The sequence below is a fragment of the Stegodyphus dumicola genome, chromosome 8, assembly GCF_044657685.1.
Source record: "Stegodyphus dumicola isolate Sdum_Otavi_A_Nest chromosome 8, ASM4465768v1".
Taxonomy (NCBI): Eukaryota; Metazoa; Arthropoda; class Arachnida; order Araneae; family Eresidae; genus Stegodyphus; species Stegodyphus dumicola.
The window spans coordinates 164,814,031-164,836,059 of record NC_140775.1 but is presented as its reverse complement, the minus strand read 5'-3'; the positions used below and the strand labels follow the sequence as shown (position 1 = coordinate 164,836,059).

General features: G+C 29.7%; 1 protein-coding gene across 2 annotated transcripts in view; it reads right to left on the bottom strand.

Moving 5' to 3' along the window:
• Nucleotides 1-996: 996 nt before the first annotated feature.
• The window catches only part of LOC118185559 (protein phosphatase 1 regulatory subunit 14B-like), a 35,164-nt gene continuing 14,131 nt past the window's right edge, over nucleotides 997-22,029 (bottom strand). For both annotated transcript variants that reach the window (XM_035355434.2, XM_035355433.2), the window contains exons 4-5: nucleotides 17,330-17,371; nucleotides 997-13,241 (exon numbers count right to left, since the gene is read on the bottom strand). In XM_035355434.2, the coding sequence (XP_035211325.1) occupies nucleotides 13,200-13,241; nucleotides 17,330-17,371 (84 nt within the window). In that variant the 3' untranslated portion in view covers nucleotides 997-13,199. The remainder of the gene's footprint in view (nucleotides 13,242-17,329; nucleotides 17,372-22,029) is intronic.

Here is a 22,029-nt window from a genome sequence, read left to right as displayed (position 1 = left end):
ACATCATCTCCAGTTGTTCAAAGTACAGATTAGCTTCAATAGCACAATCATTTGGAATGAACTCATTGTATCCTTTCAAATTGCCACCAGATACAAAGTATTATTTTGTGTCCAAAGCACTTATAGTATTTGTAATAGACTCAAGAGAAGCTGGTTCGTTTTCAATCACTGCTTTGCACGTTTGGATTAAGGAAAAAAGGCCAACTTATCACTCAGCATTCACCAATGTTGTTGATGCAAGCAACATTCGGGTTTTCTACAATTCTTTCTTGCAGGCTTCTACTCGACAATTTTCATGATCTGACCTTATTGTAGGAATAAAATGAGATCCTGCTGATGTCATTGGAACTGTGAGGATGATGAATGATAGCACACTGTGATATACACAGCTTACCAGAAAATCTCCAAATGAACTTAACCCTATAATCTAGGGCATGGCATTATAATCTATGGCTTGCAGGCTTCCAGATTTTGATAGATCATTGAGGATATTTGAGCAAAATATTTTTAACCATCTTGTTCCGGTGCTGAAATCCAAGAGAACCTTTCGCATGAAAATTTTATATTGTAGTTTCACCTCTTATGAAGGAAAATTTTGGAAGGAAAGCTTTTGGACTCCCAACAATAGAAACTTTCAAAATGATCAAGCATGTGAACAACACAACATGTGCAAAATGTGGCAATCACACGGAACCCCCACAAAAGACACATACAGCGGCCCACACTGCAAAATATGCAATCGGATTGTTGTGATACAAGCCACATTTTTCGCAGGGAGCATGCAGTCCCATGGCTTTTGAATAGCATGATATAGACTATGAGCAACTTTTTTTTTTTCTTCTTTTAAACAATGCATTGTAATAATTTAAACTTTTATGGCTTGGAGTTACATATATGCATATTATGAGGTATCATAGGAAATCATATTCCTAAATATCATCTTGAAAGTATTCCATTATTAAAATTTCACTATTGAACAATAAAGAAACCATCGTAAACATTTTAGAGTACATTTTATTAAAAAAACAATAGGTTCTTGCAACAGCATATGCATAAAAATGTTTCAAGATCAATATACAAAACAAATCTGTCACATTGCCTTTTCAGTCTTAAAAAAAAAATACACAACTACACTTACAGTGGGTGGAAAGGAAATGGACATAGCATATTTTCTTGGGATGAAAGGTTTAAGCTTATGTTGGGACGGCTGTTAAGTACTATATATTTACTATATAACGGTAAGCAACACTAACAGCATATATCAAATCATATTAAAAATAACCAATGATCTAAAACTAAAATACACAATACTTTATTCCTTTTACTATTAAAATTCAATGATTTTTAAACACTTCAATAAGTAACATTACCATTAAAAAATTTCAAAATTAACTGATATTTAAAAAATTCTTAAAACAAATTAAACAACAATGGAACTCAAAACAAATTTGTTGAACTAAGCACGGCCATAAAATTAAAAAGAATATGTGAGGAAAAAAAAAAAAAAAAAAAGTTGATGCTGAAAATACTCTTCACATAACTACCATGTTAAAAATTGTATTTTTATTACAAATCTAATTTAAATAAAATGTATTCTTAGGAAAAAATAGTGTATAATAATAATATTTCAAACTAATGATTATAGTCTCAATCTCATTATATATATTACTATTATCTACATCTCCGAGTAACAAAAGTTAAGAGGTTGCAAAAGGAAATTTTCCTCTAAAACAAAATATTGCATTCTAATATTTAAACTATTCATAAATAATGTAAGTCCTGTTTTACCTTTTATAGGCTCTATATTAGTGGCATGTATAGGGAATTCATCTGTCTATTCACAGAGAATTCACTATACATGTAAAGTTCAGCATGTTTACAATAAAAAATATGCCAATAAAGCTAGCATGATCTCTCTTTAATAGCTACATCATTTGTTTGCACTAGATAGCTTTAAAGTAGTCAAGAGGGGAAAAAACTAACTTTTCTCATTTTAAATTTGTTACAGTGCACAGTAAAATTCATAAATACAAAAGTGTAACTTTGTTGAAAATATAAAAATAAGCAATGTGTACATTAGCACCACATTTAAAAACTGATTATAAAATACCTTCAACTCTAAATATTTGAGTTTTAAATTTTAGCACACACAAGAGAAATTACAATTTCCTCTTTCTTTTAAATACATAATGTCTAACTTGACATATTGACCTTACGTAAAATCTATACCGCCACCATAAATTAAAGCTTAAAAGTCTTTGGTTGAAATAAGACTTAGATTTTTAAAAAGCAAAAAGTGACACATCAACAGCAGATGAAATTACATGAAACAGCATAGTGCAATATGAATAAGACATCCATGTTAAAAGAAAGCATCATAATACCATAATAATAGAAATCATCATCATAATTCATGCCATAATAATGGAAAAAATAGTATTACCATTATTAATCCTTTGCAGGTATATAAGAAGATATTTCTCTTTTGCTTACAATCAAATATAGTGAAACCTTGGATCACAAATTTTTAAAATGAAAAAGTCTTGAGATAAGAAGGTGGTAGAAAGGATATTCCAAGTTATTTGATTTGCAAAATTTGTACAAAAGTGGGTAAACTGCAAAGGTTCACAAAACATTATCACTCTGATAATGCAGTAGTAAGCTACAGTAAAAATATTTGCAGTGACAATATCATGTATTGCTTTAGCAACATCTGAAACCATAAAAAGAAAATCACACTGAACAAATTTTTACTGGGAGGAAGAGGCAAAGCGATTCTCAAGTCCAGGAAAGCTGTATTGGGGCATGGGGGGGGGGGGGAACAGACAGACAGCAAGTATTTCAAAATTTTAAAAATAGGATTTCCTTTTCAAACAACAACATTTTGCACCTTTGGCTTTTTAACTGTTTTCTACATACATCTTCAAAGAGAGAGTAATATTTAATTCAAGTTTTTAAATTCATACTTTTACTACTGTGCTACATATTATGCATATGTTAATACTGTGTTAATTTATTGAAATTCATCAGTTTTGCATTACAAACTTACATTTAAAGTATTCTTTTCTATGTAACCATTTGGGATCTGGGAACAGGTTAGTTAATTTTATGTAAATTCCTAGGGGGAAACTTGTTTTGATTTACAAATATTCAGGGTCACGAACTATCTTTAAGAACGAATTAAGTTCATGAACCAAGGTTTCACTGCATACATGTTCAATTATTAGTGTAAATTTTAGTTAATCAATTTAATTAGTTAAATTAATTTAATTACTTAAATTTATCTCTACAATTAATATTTAAAGTTAAATATAAAGCAACCTAATTTCTTTTCTTGTTTAACATTTAATTTTAACAAACATTAAATGTATCCAAAAAAATTCTCATATACAAAGGACTAATAAAAATTATTAAAGGAAAATAATTTCAGATACAGTTTGAGGACCAAGCACAAGCTAACCAGTTATCTTGCGTTCAGAGATGATCTGAGAACCTCCCAAGCACAAGCTATAATATCACTTGTGCGTAATCCACCACTTATACATTATAAATACTTTTTTATCATTTTCTACATATGATTAAAATACAGCAAAACTATAACTCCTATAATTAAAATCAAAGTGAAATGTTATCTTGCAAAAGAACATATATATAGCAAGAAAGTAGGAAAAGATTGTCATGAAAATTGACACTGATATTATATACATACATTTAAAACAAATGTAAACTCAACTACAATATGGCACACATGAAAATTAATTTAGAACAAATTCTAAAAATGATTTCTATTCTAAATTCTACAATCATTCTAAAATTGATTAGTGTCTATTCAAAACATTAAGATGAAAATAAATGTAATATTTTAAAAGAGAGAAACATTAGTTATATTTTTGCAACTTGTAACATTATTTAAATTAACCAATTATTTATAACGTTAGACTTTATTACAGCTTCTCTTTTCCTTTTTCCTTAAAAGAATGAGTTAGATAGTACTTAAACTGAGGTTTTTAGAGTTTAAGTAGTGTGTTTCTGGCCTGCACATGCATTATTATAAATTACATTACTTTTAGTTCTTGCCAGCTTCGATAGCTGTAATTTCGGGCTTTGCATTATTCACTGCTGATAACTTGATTTTGATGTTCCAGTCAGAATTACAGAGACAGCTTAGAGTAAAATTTAACTGTATGATCTTTGACTATTAGGCCATTTTTAAAATTCAAATTGACCAGTCCTTTAGTTGCATAACCGCCGAGCTGCGATTGATATTGTTAGGACAATAAAGTGCACTTATGTTCTAAGTTCTGTTTAAATAAAAAGATTTACTAAACTTTAGCACTGCTTACAGTTACTTTAGACATAGTGATTATTCACATCATATCTGATATGATTACTAGTTCCAGATCAAGTAAAATCTCATAAACTTACAAATAAATCTTCTTTGTAGTATAAAAATTCAAAAAATGCAGTTATAGATATCATGTGAGGATAAATAACTCAAAATCATGACAGTAATTTCTTTTGTTTTTACCAACAATCAAAATTTTCTTGGAAAAATGACTTCCCTCTAAAATTTCTTTGTAGTATTGAAGGTAACGTTTTGCTATTCTACTTTTGAAAATGGCAAAATTAGTTTTATCTACCTGTTTTAAACATTGGGGGGGGGGGAACATACATTACTTCACTAGAGCTTAGTATCTTGTATCGCATGGTCAGAGCTGATCCTAGTGGGCAGCAAAATGGTGCACACCACATATGCGGCCAAATTTATAGGTCGTGAAATGATTATCAAACATTATATTTACGTAAAAAAGAGTGGTTAATTTTAATTTGCACATGGGAGGCTGACAGTCTTGGATTGGTACTGCACATGATCCGAAGTTACAAACTGTTTTAAAAATTCTTATGCAACTGTGATATGCACTATCAAATATATCATAAAATAAAAATTATGTTTTAGCGAACAAACTAATAAATGTTAAACTATACTTCTTTTACCATCCCAAGTAAATTTTAATTCCAACCACATTTTTGAAACCTACAGCATTTTTCCATATTGATCTTCACATAAATTATGTACATACATAAATACTTCATCAAATCATTCTAGTATTCTAAAACTGTATATTTCTAAAGATGTCATCTTTTGACTTCTTTGGAAACATACAGTTTAACACCTTTTCCAAAAAAGTATTCTTTTGAATGCTTTCTTATACTGTTTAGATAGAGAATAAACTCATCAAAAATGAAACTTCAAATTTAATCTGGAATATTAGTGCCATATAAGACTGAAAAGATGAACTAGGGGGAGGATATATTTAAGCAGCTTAAGTTTGCTGATTTTTTGACAAACGTCATTATCATCAAAAAAAAAAAAAACTAGTACAACTATTTGGTGCAATTTTCCAACTTTTCTTATAGAATATCAAATGCATAGCCACTTTCATTCACACGAAAATTTATTTCTGCTGCTAAATAATCTTGTTATGGATGTTCAGGATGACTGGCTGGATAATGATACCAGATTAGTTGAAAAAGATGTAATCTGCATTTTCCTGAATGGGACTAAAAAGATGTGAATTTTTCAATGGTTTAATGGATAAAAAATTTGCTAAAAACAGCTGGCAATTAATTTTGATAACTCCTCTTGTATGCTTTTCAAAACAGTATTCTGAATTACACAACAGATGTTACAAGTAGAATACTTTGAGCACAAGTTAAAAAAAATATCAGTTTATTAAAAGAAAGAATAAAATACATTTCAACTTTAATGCTACCATATCTAGGAATAATTGTTATTTAACATAAAAACCTGGCAATATACTGATTGAAAGAGACTGCATATATTATCTTCGAATTTCACTTATAAATAAGCATGTTGAAGTATTTTACTACAAATTCTATCACAAAATGTTTGATAACTTTCCAGTATTTTGTATCACAGTTATACAATTATAACAAGTACTATTTTAAATGGAATTTTATTAAGTTTCACTCACTTAAATGAGAGTTCTTCTCATAATGGAACAAAACTCCAGTCTTTAAATCATTTCATTCAATATATTCATCAATCATTGGATGGTTGTTGTGAATATAAACTTCAATTCATCAATTAAATGAGACTACATGATGGATGACTGAATGACTGATGTGAATCTAAACTTCAAATCAACAGTTAAATGAGAGGAGTGGGAAAATTCTGTCTTATACCTCTTACTACATTCAGCATCTCAAAAACAGCTTCAAATACAATAAAAATGATTTAAGCAAATTATCATACATGTAAGATGCTGAAAATCAATCTAAGTAATTACCTAAGAATATTATTCTTACTGAAACAAATGTTACAAATACAAAGACACAGCATTTAAGGATCAATGGAAATGGCTGAAGCAGTAAATTCATTTAAATTACTTGTATAAAGATAAAATAAGTAAAATTCATTTTCCTTGCCTATTCTAAATTCTAAACAGAAAAAGTTTCAACATTCCCAGTATAAAAGATCATATTATTTAAAAAAAGTAACATTCCCAGTAAAAATTTGTGAGATTTCATATATTTTTTGCAATTCAAAGCCCAAAAGATCATTTTATTGAATTTTTGTGCTTTTAAAGGTTCACCTGAATGAAAAAATACCTTCTTATGATTTTTGATTGTGAAAAATCCACCATAAATAGAACTTCAAAGTTACTGATGTATAATATACAAATATAAAATTGTAACTAGTTACAAAGATATGTATGAAATGGCCATTTAAAATTAAGTTCAACAATAAGTTATATTAATGGCTTATTATGTATGTAAGTACAGAAAAAAAAAAGCCACTATAATATTTAGCAATGAAAGACAAAATATTACATACCATTAAAAAATAAATAAATTTTTAAAGAATAAGCCAGAAATGGAAGCAATATAACTCACTAGACATGAATGCTACAAATGTACAACATGACAATGTTATATCTCAAAATTCAGAATAAAATAAAATTTTATGTGATTAATAATGACAATATAATATATTACATGGTTCTTAGATACCTAAAAACAAAAGAATTTATAACTCCATAAGTTTTAAAATATACAGAAATCCATTCAGTACAACAGTTTGCCGGCAATTAATTTAAGGTAATATAATTAGCAACAAACATTTCAAAGGTTCTTACACAATAATGAACTTTTCACAGCATCATTCTACAAATATTTGAATGTTTCTTATGAAATAAGAATGAAACTGCTTTGAATACATCACCACATTTTTATTCTTCATAATGAAAAGATTAGTTTATAAATATCTCATTACATTTAAATAAAAATCATGAAACAAGAAATCATGTAATCACAGGAAATAGGGTGTTTATCCAGCTTTACTGAGCAGATGTAGACTTATTTAGAATGGTATATAAACAGAAAAATAGATGCATAGCATCTACACAATTCTCAAATTAGAATAATAAGACATCAAATGAAACACTTCTTTTCCTCATCGGAATTACTAAGCTACTTATTGCAGTAATTATTGCTTGTCTGAAACAAAAAGCATATCAGATGAGACCTCAGATCACTAATACCATTGAAATTTTCAAACCCACATATTCGTCTGCATTTAAGATATGAAAACAATTTGAGCTAATGATGCACTTCAAGTTCACATTTTTAAACAGAATAATAATAATAAAATTCAGTGATTACTTTGCAAAACTTAACTGCATTTCTACAAGGAGTGATCAAAACATTTATATTCAAATAATACTAAGGTTCAGTAGACTGAGTCTAGAGTAGATTGATAATAAAGCCATGATCTAGTCACATGATTAGCAAATTAATCACAGTGTATGGAATGTATGGTATGTTTGATGGCATCATTGAATCTTGTTTGATGGCTATTGATGGCATCATTGAATCTGCATGTTACAAATGCAGTGTAGTTTCAGAAGTGATGCTGCATTCACACTACCTTCTTTCTGAGAAAAATTCTTTCTAGCATTTTCCATATTGCTAAAAAGTGTTTGCTCAGCCTTAGTTTGAACATTATGCTTTCCTGTTGCTTAGTTAATAAAATGCTGGTAGTTTTATAATTGGACTTTATATCTCCTTTCAGATATCCACTGCATATTCAAGGAAAACCACTGTTCTACTTCCCTTAACTTTTTTTTTTATTTTGGCAATGAAGGAATTAATACACATTTATGTCATCTTTCAGTTACAAAATTTCAGTTCATGCAATTAAGGTAAAAATTTCCAGTTCATGCAATTAAGGTAAAGTTACTAGATGCCTGAGATTGATCTGGACAGTCTTACATTTTTATACGTACCTGGGTAGAAAAATTTCCAGGATCTTCACAAGTGGTTATAAAAATAAAGACAAAGATATTGTTATTAAATTACACTAAAAAGAGTGAAAAACTTTAGTAATGTTTCATGAGGATGCAGATATTTAAAGATAAAACCACAGAATTTTTTAGAGCTTAGGTGGGTATTTTCATTAGAATAATCTCTGCATCATATTCACAGCAGAAATAACTGAAGATTAGTCTTAATTTGCAATATGTTGAGTGATTTTTTTAATTGAATTCTTTGCTTTGTCATTTACTTCATATTAGTATTATGTTAGTTGCAACAACTTCAAAATTCTCTGGACTTGTAATTTTTCCATAAAATGCCTAGGATTAACTTGTAGGGTTCTGCTTACTTTTACTAATAGTTATTCTGTGAACCTTTCCTGAATTCTCTTATTTCTCATCACATCTCCTCACCAGAATGTAAATTACGTAAAGTGAACAACAGTATTTAAATTGTCGGAGCGAAATGTTTAAACAAAGCTTAATTTTGTTATTGTGAGCACCATGTTTGTTAGTTTCTACCAGCTGTTAATTTTAACAGCGGCTAGGCATTCTTGCCATCAAGTTAGTTCCCTGCCAGTATAGGTTTCCTGAGGCAGCCTCTTAGTTTAAACCGAATTGTGTAGTCTCGCACTAATCTTTATCTTCAGTGTCACATTATCATTTAAACTCTCACCGCAAGTGGCTAGTTTTTATTTGTAAAAATGCAAGTCCGTGACATCTGTTAACTATTTTGTGATAAATAAAAGGGTCTTTTACACTCTTTTCCTATTTGCATTTATCCTCACACCTGAGCGAGAATTCACAAGGTACAACACTCAAATAAGTAAAATGTAGTAGATCCTACAAACTTTTCTAAATATGGTAAGCCTAAATTAAAGGCAAACATTTTCTTAATCAATGTGAATGGGTCAAACACAATGATGTGCATGCTCATGCTATAGCTGTGAAGTAAACATTGAATACCCTGAAATGAGATATCCTGATCTTTCAAAACTGTATCACCGCTCTTCAGTAGCTACTTCTATATGGACACCACATCTAGTTGGTAAACAATGTGAAAGAATTACTGCACACTTTTATGCCTAAGAAAGCAGATTTCAGGTATGTTTAACTTGGTTCCCCAATAAGAAAACTGGCTTAATACAAGAGATTACTGTTTCTAAGTATAACAGATCTATTGAACTATACACCTCTTGAACATAAAATTTTGAATCACTCCTTATATTTTGTCTTTTAATGATTATCTCTTACAATGCAACAGCTATTAACACACGTGAAGAATCACTAACTTTCATAAAACTTTGAATATGTATTCACACTTATGCCAAACATGTTAATTGCAGATGCAACTAAAATTTTAAATTACACATAATTTAAAATAGAAAAAAAAAAAACCACTTTTAACATTTTTTTCTTGTTTTTAAACTATTTCTTTGTTGTCTTAAAAAATATATATAACATTTTCTTCAGTATAAGAATCAATTTCAAATTTATTTATATCCATTCCAATGATGTTTAAAACTAAATATCCTAAAATTAATAACAAGATTTATTTATAAGCTTAAACAATGAACATTTTTTATACTTTTGTACATTTATGTTTATATGTATTGACACATTCCCATTTCCATTCTTTCAATGCGAATTTTGTCCTTAAAGAATACTGACATTACAAAACCTGCACTTCAAATGTTATTTTATCAATCAAAAACAAAATGAAATACCTGGAATATAAAGCTTCTATGTTTTAAGTTTTGATCATTACTTTTGTAGTTAAACTTTTATACATGAATCTTATTTATTATACAAATAACATGCAACATACAAGCCACCCAACCAGTACAGTGGTTTGTGACGACTGCCCACGTACGACTAATGGCTATTAAATAAAGCACTCAACCATTTAAAAGAAATGCATCAGACATATAACTGTCAGTTCCACCATCTTATGAAAAACAATCTCAAAATCCTTTGAATTCAAAACAATAAAGCAAAAATCAGTTCAGTAAATTTTTACATCTTATGTTTATTTTTTTATAGATATCTCTTTTATATTTTTAAACTTGATCTTGATTTTGAGGATTTACTAAAGAGTTATTCCGATTTTCACAGGTAAACTAATATCCATGATATCAATGACTTTTTTAACCCTCCACCAAAACAAGTCATACGTACATGTCCCAGAATATTTTTTTGCAATACCTTTAACACTTTGGGTACATTTGACGAGTGAGACTCGTCATCTGCTTACTTGGGTGAAGTTATGGTGGACGAGTCCGATTTTAAAATGCCGTTTCAAAAATATATTTACATCACCAATAGAAGTATATTCCAAATGACATGTATTACTTTTACATATTAATCCATATAGCGAAAAGTAAATCCATCCCATGGGTATAAAAATCTTCAAATAATTCAGTACTCAAAGGGTTAAGTATAAATGCATATATCTTGAAGTAGCAAGAAATTAAGACAGTATCTTAAAAGTAAAAGAATCTATGTATAAAGTAGTAGTGCCGTTTTTGATATTATTATGACTATCTCTTTTTCATCATAATTTTGGATTTTACAGTTGGAAGGTTAACGAAAAATATGCTAGTCTTTTCAAATAAAGTAGTCTCAAAAGTTGCAGATAAGCTCTGAAGTATGCATAATGAATCCCAAAGATACATCAACTAAGCTCATTTCTTTTACTATAAAGGGATTTCCCATTTGCCAGGGTTCAAACCCCAGACTGAACTACAAGTGTTCAGCAACTTTTACCACTCGACCACCGGTGGGCATTTGTTCTCCGTGTCCTACACGAGTCACTGAACAAGGATTTGAGCAGACTGCTTATAACATTTCACAAGTGAATAAACAAATATATAAACTAAAAATGGCACTCTGAACATTTAGTTATAGTTTGGAGAAATAAATGATCTGATAACTACGTTTGAGAAATAAATCATCCACTTCAGGATACACCAAGTGTTCATCAGTTCCTAATGCCAAACACCTAAGCACTGCATTCATTTACTACAATACTATTATTCAGTCATTTACGTAAGGTGATAAATAATGAATTATCTCATAGCTGACAAGTAAACCCAGTTCACTAACTACAAGTATTCTCGTAGATGGCAGTGAACATGTTAAAAACTGATCCTACAATAAAAAGCACCTCTCAACCTTGTTCTATACTACAAACTCCTCAAAATAAGAATTTTTCAAAATGTACATAATTTTGAAATATTTAAGAAACAGATTTATTAACTAAAATTTTGCAAACCTCAGTTCAAAATTTTTTTTAGTTTCAGTCAGCAGAACAGAAATGGGAATATGTAACTAAAGACACACCACATAAAATATTTCAGTCATAATCAGATCTAAGCACATGATATGCAAAGTGTAACACAGAAGTAAAACTTGAGCAATTCAGAAGAAAATGACTTGAGACATTCTCACAAGCTTGAGAAAAGATACAAATTCTTCAAGCATATAAAAATACTTATTCACTGGAGTGAAAGTTTGAATATCATACAATACAGTGCAATAGCAATATTGGTATGAATGGACAGTAAGAAATGTAATGCAAAACTGAGATTTATTTGAAATTTCTTTATACAATGGATTCTTATCTACATTACGTATTGAAGAATAAGAATTTCAAATTCAAACTTTGACTTCAATACATTAATTCAGGCATATCATACTCATACCACTAGAAATTCAAATAATTTCATATCTTCATTATTAATGGCAAATTTTCCTCTACATAAATTAATTTGGTACTTACGTATTATTCTGTCAACCTACTAAGTAGCATGATTTAGAGCCAATCATGAATGACCATGTCTTCTAGAATTTCCAGTAATGATTGGTAACGTGCCGAAATTTCCTCCAACAGTTGACGGGATAACATGTAAGTACCATTAATTTTTCTTATTTTAAAACATCATATATATTTCAGATTCAAATTAAGATTGAATTTAAAATCCAATTATGACAAGTTTGACATCTGCTTCACTCAATGTAGTTTCTCCCATACAAACCACACTCATCATTACTGATATACCATTCAAAATGTTAAGTAAAATACTTACAATAATTCACTTTTTTAAAAAATTTTTTGATGTAATTGAAATGGTCTATTATGTAGAAGCATAAATAATCATTACAATCATAAAATCGCAAAATTTATGTGCAGGTTAGCACAAAGGTTTATAAAATATAACAATACTAATTATAAAAGCTCTGGTTATGAGAACAGCAAAAATTATTTCAAATAATTTTTAACAGACAAAACTAATTCAGAACAAAAATTTTCTGTTAATTTGACAGCATTATAAATAACTCGTAGTAAATATGCAAGCACTCAGAATATGAAAGTATTTTAGACATCCAAAAAGATAACAAAAACGAAGTGCCACAAGTCTGATACGCCTGTTCTAATCACATCTTTCCACTAATGAAACATAAAAATTCTCAAAACAGTCACATTTAGACATATAGCAGATATATTGATCCATTACATAAACGTTTTCCATTCAGAACTAGCTGAAGCACATTTCTTTCCACATAACACTAGAAGGTGGGAACTGTACACTTTTTAACATGACTAGCATGTTGAGATCCCTATATGTTACAGCAAGCAATATCAAGCATTTTCGAAAGAATTCACATGAAATACAAATGTTAATTAATAGAACCTTCTAATGTCTTTACATTCTTATCATAAGGGTGGGAGTTAGAAATCAACAAAATATTTAACAATTAAAAACTGTGGTATCCTGCAGAAATATTCTCAATCCAACAGGAACTCACCAGGCATGATACTTCATATATTCTAGATACTAAAATCACTAATAACAACACAGATCAAAGTGTGGCAGCTCTTTGTAGAAGCTCTGTTATAAACCTCTGGGAGATAAAAAGAAAGTTTTTTTTTATTGCAAATTTAAAATTACAAAATACAGCAAATAACAAATAAAAATTATAATATTAGAATGAAGTCTGAGCTTTTTTTATATTATAAAACTATTAGATCAAAAGCAAAAAATAGTTTTTTTTAAGTTATGTATTAAGATAATCATGATACAGAAGCAACCATAAATTAAAAAGCTGTCATAATTTAAAAAAATCTTAAATTGCAAAATAACAATGAATTACATGTAATAAAATAATGTACATTTATCTTTTAATTAGAATAAACTAGCAGAACTACCTGATGCCATTTAAGTTACATTGAGAGTAATGCATCTAACAACAGAGAGAATGATATCGCTGTAATCCTTCTCTAATAACGATGCAAAAAGTACGATTCATAGACATACATTTTTCAATCTGATGCGATATAGAACCCACATAAAAAATTTTGATAGAAAAATAAGCTAATTCTCTCTCATTATATCAGCAACAATGGCATGCAGTTTTTAATGATTTTCGTCTTTCTAATCAAATGGTCATAAAAGCTCAAGTTCCTTCTAATATTTCACCTATATTCAATTTTAGTTGATTAAATGTGGCAAAAAATATATTATAATTGATCAGAAATCAATAATGTGAGCAAACACACAAACAGACATTCTTCTTTATATGCAGATTTTGTAAAACTACAAATTTTTTACAAAACAAATTTTCTGTTAACAAAATCCACGATTTGAAAGTGAGCAGAAGCAACAATTTTTGAAATAAAGTAGATTTTTATCTCCAACGTGCAAGATTGTTGCTACTCGGAAAAATAAGGGTTAAAATTAGCGCTTTCAGAGTTTTTAATTAATAATTTGGATGATTAAAGTCGTATGAAGATATGAATAGTCAAAATGACTTCCCATTAATTTTTGGAATCGGGAATAACGTATGTAATGTTTGGCAATGCTATTTTTATTTCATCGTAAAACTTAGAAATTTTTTAATAGCAAACTCTAGGATTTGAAAGAGAGCAGTGGCAACAACTTTGGAAATAAAGCAGATGTTCATCTCTAGCTCGCAAGACTGTTGCCTTGAAAACTGCAGTTTTTCTGAGTTTTAATTAATATCTCTGATTTTAGCAAGCTTTTTTTGGGGGGGGGAAGTGGACGTTGACCTTATCCAGAACCCAGAAAAGAACTGTAGAAAGTTTGGTGACAATAGCTACAGTAGTGACTGAGTTTTTAGCGAACAAACATACAGACTTTCTTTTTACATTAGTAAGAGTCATGTGGCTTTTTACATTACAGACAGATACAGGTTTTGATTTCCTTGTAATATTTCATTTCTTTACATGGAAATAAGATGGTATAATACTGTTCATGCCAAAAAACTTTAAAGCACTACCACTTTGTCAAAAAGAAATAAACACAATCAACTCACATTATAAAAACTCTCTTGAAACAATGAAAAAGAATATTTTACCAAATGGTTATTGTATGATATGTTTATATAATGCACGGTATGTCTATATGATACAATAAAAATTACTTATTCCATTAACTTCTAAATAAATAATGATTATTCCAGTTATATATTAATTAAAACAAAATGCATTTTAATATACCTCATAAATTAATCCACTGGCATATTTTAATGCCCCTTAATATTTAATATATGAATTTCAGCACATTTAATAAAACACCGAGTGTTCTTTTTCTCAAAGGAAAAGTTAAAAGAAAAAAAAAAAAAAAATGTTCTGTTATTTATTCAATGGTTACCTAAAACTGAAGGTTTTTTTTAAAGTGATTAAACTTTTAATTTTTAATTAGAAGATACAAAAAAACATAGTTTTATATGTAAATTAATGTAACAATTATTAATTAGTGATAATACAAATTGCACACAATTCTGTTTATAAGTATCATGAAAACAATAAAATATCTTAGTAGCTTTTTGTAATTAAAAATTTGCAAAGGCATTTTAATCACTTCAACTTTACGCAGACATATAGAGTGGATTTGTAATAATCTTGGTTCTATATTGGCAGACATTGTCCATCACAATTTTCTTTATTTTAACAGCGCATCTAAGAAAGAGATGCTTCAAACATACTGTTGTCTAGATACAAATTACTGCAAAACTTTGAAATATTATTACATATGTAACTAAAAAATTATCAACTTCAAATTTTAATACAATATTTTAGGTTAAAAAAATCTTAATACAGTCAAAAGTCTTTAATTCGGACATCCATAATCCGGAATGATCTATAATCTGGACCTCAAAGCTACAAACTTTCTGCGCATGCATAAACATATAATGCATTTACGCATGCGCATAATACATTTATGCATGTGCTTTTAATGTATAACAGACAGTATAAGCTAAGCTAAAATTATCTAATTCAGTTAATGTTGCAGATAGCATTGCTACTTAATCTTCTAATTGGATCCGACTTATTATTTTTTGCAGACTGTTAGAGCAATATTATTAAAGTAAGTTTGAACTTTCGATTATGTCAAAAAGAGTTTCCAATTCTGGAGCTGCCAAAGGATATACAAAGCGAAAGCATGCTTCGATGTCCATCAAACAAAAAGTAGAATTGCTGCAAAAAATGAATAAAGGCATATTCGTCTTAAAATTATGCAAGGTGTATGACATTGGAAAGTTAACTGTATATGACATAAGCAAAAAGAAAAAGGAACTTTTTGAATTTTTTGTGGATTCCGACACCCCACTTGCAATGAATAACAGAAAAAGGATTCGTTATGATAAAAGTGACAATCATGATAAAGTGATGATTGAATAGGTCAGACAGTCTCGCAGTGAGGGCATGCCATTGACGGGTCCAAATAGCTCATGCCAAAATATTTCATGAAGAAATGAACTTAAACACTAAGTGCACATATTCGACAGGTTGGTTAACCAAATTTAAAAATTGCCATCATTTAAGAAAAATAATTTCAGGTGAAAAAGCTTCAGCTGATACTGAAGCTGCTGAACAATTTGTAGATGAATCAATTGAACTCATTACTAGTGAACAATTATCTCCAGAACAAATTTACAATGCTGATGAAACTGGTCTTTTCTAGCAATATGTACCACGAAATACCTTGGCAACCTCTACAGTAAAGGCTCCAACTGGTGTCAAAGATTTCAAAGCGAGACTAACAATTTTAGCGTGCGCAATTGATGCAGGAACACACAAGTGCAAACTTTTCGTAATCGGAAAACATGCACGACCTCGAGCATTTAAATGAGTAATGATTTTCCCCGTTATATATCGCACAAATAAAAGAGCATGGATGACACAAGCATTAATGAATGATTGGTTTGAAAATTATTTTATACCCGAGGTTCGGCGACATTTGAATTCGGTTGGTTTACCTGATGACTCAAAAATAGTCCTGATTGTTGACAACTGTTCAGCGCATACTTCACTTAAAGTTTTAGTGAAAGATAATATATCCGTATTACTCTTCCCTGGGGGGAAGCGTAGCAGCGCGCAATTAACTAGAAGTTGATCTGTCAGCACTATCCTTATCTTCAGGGCAGATGTTTTTATTTTATTCGGCTTATAATTCCTTACTAGATGTAGTATTTTATCTCGATGTACTCCATCTTTGGTATGATTTAAATCACATTCCTCATCATTATAAATATCATAAATACACATCAAATAGTTTTCTGGTTGCAATTTCCTAATTTCGACTATGTGTAATGTATGCTTTACGCATGCGCGCATTGAAAGAAATGTTTAATAAAGTAAACAAATAAATATTAAGCTTTTTTTTTTGTAAATTTTGATACCCTTTAAATCATAATTACGCTTTATTTCATAAATTACGGTTTCATATTTTTAATTTTATAATTTCTGCATGCCATCTTACCAGATTTAAACTGATGATCTATAATGCGGAAAAACCGATAACCCGACAAATCCGGATTAAAGACTTTTGACTGTACTATATTCAAGGATGTGCCAACACACTTTTATGAGTTTCACGCAAAACCTTCTAATATAGCATTCTTATCAAACACAACGAGCATAAATACTGCTAAAAAATTAAGCTTAAATAACACATAAAATTACGTACCTCAACTGCTTCTTCAGACTGTTTAACACCAACTAGCTTATTCTTCATTGTAAATATGAAAAAAAAGTAACTTTTTATAAAATACAATAATTAAAAAATCACCGTATTTAATTTATAATGTGCAATAAGTTATTATACATGTTATATCAGGACATAAGTATTTAAAAATCCTCAGACAAATGAAAATTTAAATGTTAAAGCAGCATTCAGCAGACTGCTTCATCTGGCCAAGTAGCTGAATATATATGCTCATATAGCCATCACTCGTATAGGACAAATTACCCCATACTTGATACCTAAATGGTTGCAGAAGGATTTAATATTTAGATATATTTATAATTGAATTTTTCCTTTCTTCAAACATTATCGTTACATTGCATTACATTACCAGCAATTGACATCCACATAACTTGTCAAGTATTGCTATTACATCACACATTTCATCTCTTTCAACTAAGAAGAGTACATTGTTTACTGACAGAGGATATTTACACACTTTTAGAATGATTTTGATAAAGTTTTAAAAAGCAAATGGTTTGAAATAAAAAATTTCTAGCAACAGCAGAAATAAGAAATATTGTCTGCCACTTTTAGTCTTCTTTCAAAATGTCGCGTGTAAACAAGCTGTGAATTGAAGAAAATGTTTTTGCACTTTCCAAAGAGAAATATTCCTATTCCATAATTGGAAAGCATTGTGAAAAGGATGGTATCACAATTTCTAGGTACAAAATAAGCAACATTGTTAATCTGATAGGAAAAAATTGTTGGCCATTACTTCTACATTGAAAGACTCCAAACAAACACCTCAAAAAGATGCATACTCTTTCCAATGTTTCTAAAGTTAAATCATTAGTAAAAATCAAAAATCCGCCGATATAGAAATCAATTGCAAAGTCTTTAAATGCACCTGTAGCATCAATAAATAAAATAATAATCAAGATTTACAACTTGAAAAAGTTAAAAAAACATTATGTTCATCAGCTTTTGCTGCGCCATGTAGCTTGAAATAGACTAATTTGTAAAACCCTGTATGAAAACTATTTAGCAGGAGACAAACAGAAATACATTCTAATTCCTGATGAATCATGAATTTACCTAAATGACTTCAATAACAACTACAGCAAAAAATGTCCGTTTTTATTGAAAAAAAAGTGAAAAAATGTACAAATTTGGTACCATCAACACAAAGAAAGTAATGGATTATAAGTGTTACAGGATCCTTTTAACAATGGGAAATTAAAAATAAGAAGAATCAGAAAAAATTTTAAATCAACTCAATGTACCGTCAAGAGAAGGTTTCACATTCGATATTTACAGAAGATATTTCATTTCTTTATTCCAAAGGACTTTCAAAGAGTGAAATTTCATCAAGACAAAGAAATATGTCATACTTCGAAAAATACAACTGCATTCCTTGAAAAAATTAAAACTGATATAGGTATTGCATATACAGTACAAAGTCCGTAATCTGGATTCATCGGGACTTTGGCGATTCGGGATTAGGGGTGTTGCAACTCAACTCTTGCTGAGATCCGATGGCTGAGTGACGTCATCTCGAACTATGAACTCTCGCTTAAAGAGCACGAGAACTCGGAACAGAGAAGTCCCATGCTGCGTCATGCGAAAATTAAAACCTTTTTCATTATGTAAATATTCTGTAACCCGTTTGCGTCTTCATTAAATATGTTTGGTACAGAAAGTATTTATCATTTATGGATTATCCCCTTCAAGATTTTGCAGATATAGATGCACAGAAGAGAGGAATTTCACCCTATGGCCCTGGCAGAACCCATTGGAACAAGGTAAGCAGTTTTGTTTTACCTTGATTAATTAGTTAGAAGTAACGATAAGGATATAAATAATAATAAGGGGTTTTTCTGGATTATAGATCATCAATTTAAATCTGGCAAGATGGCATGCAGAAATTAAAATTATACAATTAAAAAAATGAAACCGTAATTTATGAAATAAAGAGCAATTATGATCTAAAGGGTATCAAAGTTTACAAAAAAAGAGCTTAATATTTATTTGTTTACTTTAATAAACATTTCTATCAATGTAAGCTGTTTAAGTTGCTTCGTTTTTTGTGCTAATACGTTCTCTTTAATTCTATAAACAGACATCATTTCTTGTTCAGTTACAAAGTTCCACTGTTAAGTCCTGTAATTGCTGTGTTGAGAATACTGACTAACTTGTCAATTGAAATTTTTTCGTTTTCAATAACATTCTCTGTTACTTTCTTCACTATCGGAAGCGCACATGGGTAAACACTTTACTGGCTTTACACGCATGCATAAACACATCAGGCACATGCGTAAGTTTGTGGCTTTGAGGTCCGGATAATGGACGTTCGGAATACGGACTTTGTACTGTATACCTTTTCAGTGCGTTCCTGCTAAGTTCCAACATTTCACCTATGGACTATTGTGCCTTTGGTTTCTGGAAAAGAACTCCTTCTAAGTACAAATCCATCACTATTGATGGACTCAGGGAAAAAGTAGAAGAGGAATAGAAATCAATACCCTTGGAAATTTTATGAAAAGCTCTTTTATCATGGAAATCACAATGCAGACTTAAGACTCTGGAAAAAAAAGGCTATCAGATCAGATATTTAAAATATACCCTTTACATTTTAAGCAATTAAATGGCTCTAAAATCTTTCTAAAAATGTGTAAACACCCTCTGTAACTGCTCCACTCTCCCTTGTAAAAATACAGATAATTATTCTCAATTTCATCTGTTTACCTTTTGTTTTATATTTACTGGTTTCCATTCATTTTAAATGATGAGCTTGTACAAAAACTACTATTATAAAGTTTAAATAAGCAATTGTCTGTGGTCCAGGAATAAATTAATCCATTTCACATTCATGCTTAAGGGGAAAATTGTTTCGGTTTGCAAATAGTACTTTATTTGATCAATAACTTTCAAGAACAAATCAAATTCATGAACTAAAGTTTCACAGCAAATACTTCTTAATAATTTATTTCTTTTTCCAATCTACCTTTACCTAACTTATAATACATCAAATTTGAATGATTTATAATATATCTAATTGATATTTTCTTTCTGTGTTTCTATGTTTGCATCACTGCCATTTAAAATTTCTAACACCATATTCTGCATATAAATCTCGTATAAAATCATCTTATCTCCATATAAAATAGCTATTCCAGCATAATTTAACAACGAGTTACATAATTTTCTCTCTATATATATAATATAAATCTGAGCCAGTTTTAATTAGAAAATTTAAAGAGCTCTTGAGAGCACAGCCATAATAAAATAATCTAACAAAGATTTTTAATGATGATAGCCATAATTTGCAATATACAACAAGTAAAAATAATTAACTACTCTAGCAAAACTTTTCTTAAAAAATACACCTTCATCACAAAATGTTTTTTAAATAATGGGTTGGCAAAAAAGTAATTTCAGTTTGCACTAAAGATAGCATAGCATTTTGCTGTTTTTCTGCCAATCATATACATTTTTTTTTTTTTTTCTTTCGAGATTTTGCAGGTGACACTTTTAGGTTGCTATAGAAACAAAGGTACTTACGTATTAACGCAACCAGGCCAAAATTCGCATAAATTGCGAAATTTGGCGACCCTACTTACGGCAACCCTACGTGTTATATGTAGTTTTGTAAAAAGAGCATGTGGAGATTCACAAAATTTTCCTGCATTTTCGTGCAAATTTTTGTAATTTATGAGAAAATAGCAGTGTACATGGATAAAGTCAAGAGTGTGCGCAATGCCATTTTTGTGCAATTCTGGGATAATTTTTTTAAGTAAAAATAAGTCGACGTGTACATGGTTATCGCGAATACGGTTTTCAATCAGTGCTAAAAGCAATAGCCAAAAGATTTCCACCGAAAAAATAATTCTGCAACTTATTCAAATTCGAATCCGGAAGGGTTTAATTGCTATTTTATATTTTAAAACAAAATAATATAAAAAACTGTATTAAAAATTATCTGTAATTAATAAATGCACATTTTCTTTCTATTCACACTTTTTTACTCAAACTTACAAATAGCGTCAACCTGGTTGCGATAATACGTAAGTACCGAAACAAATTCTATGCATTATTGTTCACAACTGTTAGTTTAAGGTCATTTTAACACTGAATATAAAAATAACATTTTCGGTGTATTTTACTTTTCTTATTTTCATAAAGATTCTTCTCTTTATAGCAGCTGAGGCTCAGTTCATGGTGTTGAATGATTAAAAGAATGCATATATCAGAATTGGTTTAAAATTTTTCGTTATAGTAATTTTTCACTTGAAGATGGCCAGTGTTCTAGCTGACCTTCTGAAGTTGATGATGACAAAATTAAATCCATAACTGAATGGAATCATCATATAACTGAGTGAGAGATTGCAAAAATGTTAAATTTATCACATACAACAATTGGAAATCACACAGCATGTCTTGGGCTCATTAAAAAGATCAATGTTTGGGTTCTGCATGAAATGAAAGAAGTTCACTTAACATAATAAATCAATATTTGAATATTAATTTCAAGAAATGCAATCGAACCTTCTTTTAAATGGATTATCACTAGTGAAAACAATGGACCACATACAATTAGCATTCATTGAAAAAGATCATGTTGTCCATTTGGTGGGATTCCAAAGATATTGTGCATTTTGAGCTGCTTCCAAACAACCAACTCTAATGTTTACTGCCAACAG